A 4,139-nucleotide genomic window follows, 5' to 3' on the forward strand; every position below is an offset into this window, starting at 1 on the left:
ATGTCCCAGCCTTGTGGTCTCAGCTCTGACCTTCCACACTTAGGCCCACACAGTACCAGCCCTGCCCCACTTCCTGTCTGTCCTCAGACACAAGAGCTTCACTCAGGCAGGGCCTGGGTGTCTACCAGAAAACTGAGAGTGAACTCATTTGCATGGATGGACCCTCCCTTTTCACAGAGTATCAAGAGGGCCTGGGGCGATGAGGAAGCTCTGTAGCAGCAATAAGTCAAGTGAAGATAGGAGTCAGGGGAATCTCCACCATGACCTGGGGCCTTCACCTCATCTCCCTCCTTCTTAACTGCACAGGTGACTTGACTGGGGTCAAGGAAGGAATCGCGGGAAGATGATTGGGATTCTGATTTCTCCTCCTTCCTCTGGACTCCAGGGTCATTACTTCTTCTGTCTCCCCACTTGCAGGATCCTGGGCCCAGTCTGTGCTGACTCAGCTGCCCTCAGCGTCTGGGAACCTGGGCCAGCAGGTCACCATCTCCTGCACTGGGAGCAGCACCAACCTTGGCAGTTACTATGCAAACTGGTACCAACAGCTTTCAGGCCAACCCCCTAAACTCCTTGTCTACGGTAATAACAAGCGACCCTCAGGGATCCCAGACAGATTCTCAGGTTCTTATCCTGGCAATTCAGCCTCCTTGACTGGACTGCAGACAGAGGATGAGGCTCTTTATTACTGTGGATGCAGGGATGATAGCTCAGGGTTCATACAGTGCTCCAGGCCTGCAAGGAAGTGATACAAGATCCCCTTTCTCACCTGCCAGGAGGGAAACACACAGCTGCTCCTGTTCAGTTCCTCCTGGGGCTTCTGTTTGTTCATGTGCTGTTTCTACCCTGGCCCAGCTGCTCTGTGGGGACCACTTGTTGGGAGGTCCCTCCTGTTCCTTCTGTCTTCAAAGTCATTCACTGAAAGTCCTTCCAGATGAAGTGGCTCAGAGGAAACTCTTCTTCCTTCAATTTTAGAAACCAATTGTTTGTTTTAAAGCCTGGGACTGGGTGCAGTATCCAGCTGTGACCAATACAGACTTGTTTGTGACTAGAACACGCTGAGTCTCCATCATTGGCTCTTTCTGTTCCTAGGAGTTTTCAGAAGTACTCCACCTGCTAAGTGATCTTCAGTGAGGTTCACTAAAGTTTGTGCAGGGTGTTGTTGTTGCTTTTGTTTTAAATTTTTGTTTATTTATTTTGCATATAATTGTTGCACTTCTCCGACCAGCAGGAAAGTGCTGGACAACAGAATGAACTACTCAACCCTTTAGTGCATCAAGACGTAAGGGGAGAGGAACTCATGGTTGAGTGGACCCCCAACCTGTTCATCTTCATATCTTTTTAAAAACATTTCTTATTATATAAGTGGTAAAATAAGTTAATTGGGCTCCAAGAATTTTTTTATCTTTTTTAAAAATTATTTGCTGATCTTCTTTTTTCCATGACCACATCTTTATCAGAAGACAGCATTAGTGTGAGAACCAAGATTTTCCACATATACATATCCATAAGGCAGAGTGGGTTTGGTGGTGGGTTTTTTTCCCTTGCTTAGTGCAGAATGTTCTTTTGCCCCAATTTTATTATTTAGATTACATTCTTTTAATTCCGGCAGCTCCTGTATCGCTCAGCTTAACTCCAATATCTCCCTCTTTTTGTTTTACAGATTTTTTTATGTGCTCATCCATGTTTATTGTGACATTATTCACAATAACAAAGAGATGAAAACAATCCAAGTGCTAATCAACAAACAAATGGATAGAAAAACTATGGTACATTGATACAGTGAAGTAACCCCACAAAGAACTGGTGAAATACTACACATTGTAAATGTATCTAGAAGACATTATACTGAGTGAAATAAATCAGTCACCAATGGTAAAATACTGTGTAAGACCACTGTCATAACAGTCTATAGAAAGACTTCCACTCAGAAAGAATAACTCTAATATTATTATCAGGAAGCGGAAGGAATGGAGTCGATAATTAATAGATACACATTCAACACTTATTGTGATGAGTGAAAGGAAGTACAGTGTGGAATGAAAAGCTGATCAGATGTTTTGTGAATTGTAATTGGTATTGTGAAACAAAATAATGTATTACAGATTGTTTGGAAATAAAATTTAAAAACCACAACATACTTTTTACATATTTTTTAAGGTGTAAAATGTATTATTTGCTATATACATTAGGCCTCAGTACAGTTATGAAGGTATATTTGACAGAACATTTTTTCCCCTTGGTTCACAAGTTTAATAGAAATTACAAAAGATTAATACTTTCAGGTCCCACTACTACTGGTACATAATACACAACAGATGGCCTATCCAACAGTATAGCTCAGGCCATTAAGAACGTTTTCCTTCCCAACCTCTGCTGGAAAAGACCTATCCTATCACACACCACATCTTGGCCAAGTCTAGGACCTTGTGTTTTAAGCACGAAGAATGTACAAAAGATGTTTTTGTTCTCAATCCTGCCCACTGCAGCCTGGACAGGACATTTTAAGGACCAAACAATAGGCAAAACAAATGTCTTATAAAAGGGATTATTACTTGCTAGTCTTTTTGAGTACTCTTCTTCTTACACTCTTCTTAGACAATGAAATGTTTAAACTTAATTGTCTAAGAAGAGTGTTCTTACACAAACACAAGAATTTACTCTAATGACTTAGATTTTGCCAGTGAGGCAGAATGGTGAAAGGCAATTCTTCTCTGCTGTTAGATCTGCAATCTGCTTTGGGATGGAAGTTCTAAGAGTTGTTAAGGGAATGGGGAAGAGGAGCACTCTTATCTATCTCCTGCTGGAAGGGGTCTTTATTTGTGAACAGCATTTAGACTCTTTCGGGTAGAGGCTGATTCTAAGGTCCACAGAAAATCTGGGAGCTCATGTGAGGTTCCATGTCCTGATAATTTCCATTTTTTTTTCAGTTAGCATAATTTTCTACTGTAAGCAGTATAATCCAAAAGATACAAACTTAAAAAGCATGTTAGAAAGACAAGCTCTTAGCCAAGATAGTGGGGACAGGTTTTGCATTTTTTTAAGAATGTAAACAGCTATTTATTTTGAAATAAGATAAAACTTTTAAGCGTTAACTTGATTGTGAACCCTTGTCTGAATGTTCCCATTTTAAAGACCATCATAACTTAAAAATGTTTTTGTTTTTTATTCCCTTTACACTTTATTCACTTACTTTTACTTTTTAGTCACTCATTCTTTGTTGTTGCTTGTAGTCCTTTAAATTTCATATTTCCCAAAACAGAAAATGCAGAAGAGATAGACATTTCATAATTATCCAAATAATATTCAGGACCTATCTTTTTTTTTAGGACCTTTCTTACAATTGCATATACATGTTAATAAATCATTTAACTAATTGTGCTATTCAGTGATACAGTAATGCTAACTTTCATGTCACTTTAGTCACTGTTGGTTCTGTATCATTTTAGAATATAATAAGTGATCTTCATTTTCTTTCTTCTTATTTTTCAACAGCAGTTGAAAATGAGCAGTCTCTCTAATAGTCAGTTAAATCTGTGCTCTGCCTTCAGAAAATAACTCTAGCTCAATTATGATGAGCAGACAAAGAGAAAGTTTCACTTTGGAAAAGATAACCGAACCTCACTTTATATGAGCCTGAAAACAAAAATGTTTATATCATCATCAATGTTGCTGTTCCTTGATATTTATTTTAACACATTGACTTCTATGGGTTATTTCCTATCACAAGAAAGAAAAGAAAATTCATCCATCTTGTGTGTCTTTTTTTAAATAAAAATGAAAAAATTTTGGATATTATTTAAGATAAAACTAACAGTAATCATATGAGAAGGAATATTTATTTTAAAAATGGGTGATTTTCTACATAATGACATTTTCACAGAAACAAGATACCAGTCCTGGACATTTCTTAAGGAATGAGATGGCTAATATTTTTCAAAAAAAAATCACTCTATCAAAACATTTAAAAGTATTCTATAGAAATGAACTGGCAAACATTTTTGCTTTGAAGTATTTTTATCTCATTAAAAGTCTTCTAGGGACTTTGCTGGGAGATCTGCAAGGACAGCAGAGGCAGTTTCAGGCCAGGGCTTGCGACCCAGCCTTCCTGTCTGCTACAACTGCAGGTCCTGACTACAGTT

The 4,139-nt window shown here is 38.4% G+C and overlaps 1 gene segment (V, D, J or C); it reads left to right on the top strand.

Moving 5' to 3' along the window:
* Positions 1-260: 260 nt before the first annotated feature.
* LOC102850940 lies at positions 261-746 on the top strand. The segment is given in 2 exon segments: positions 261-306; positions 418-746. Coding segments are annotated over 2 exon segments (375 nt in total).
* The last annotated feature ends 3,393 nt before the right edge of the window (positions 747-4,139 follow it).

Source organism: Elephantulus edwardii, unplaced genomic scaffold (assembly GCF_000299155.1).
Source record: "Elephantulus edwardii isolate Elephantulus edwardi_28Jun2011 unplaced genomic scaffold, EleEdw1.0 scaffold00219, whole genome shotgun sequence".
In the NCBI taxonomy this organism is placed as follows: Eukaryota; Metazoa; Chordata; class Mammalia; order Macroscelidea; family Macroscelididae; genus Elephantulus; species Elephantulus edwardii.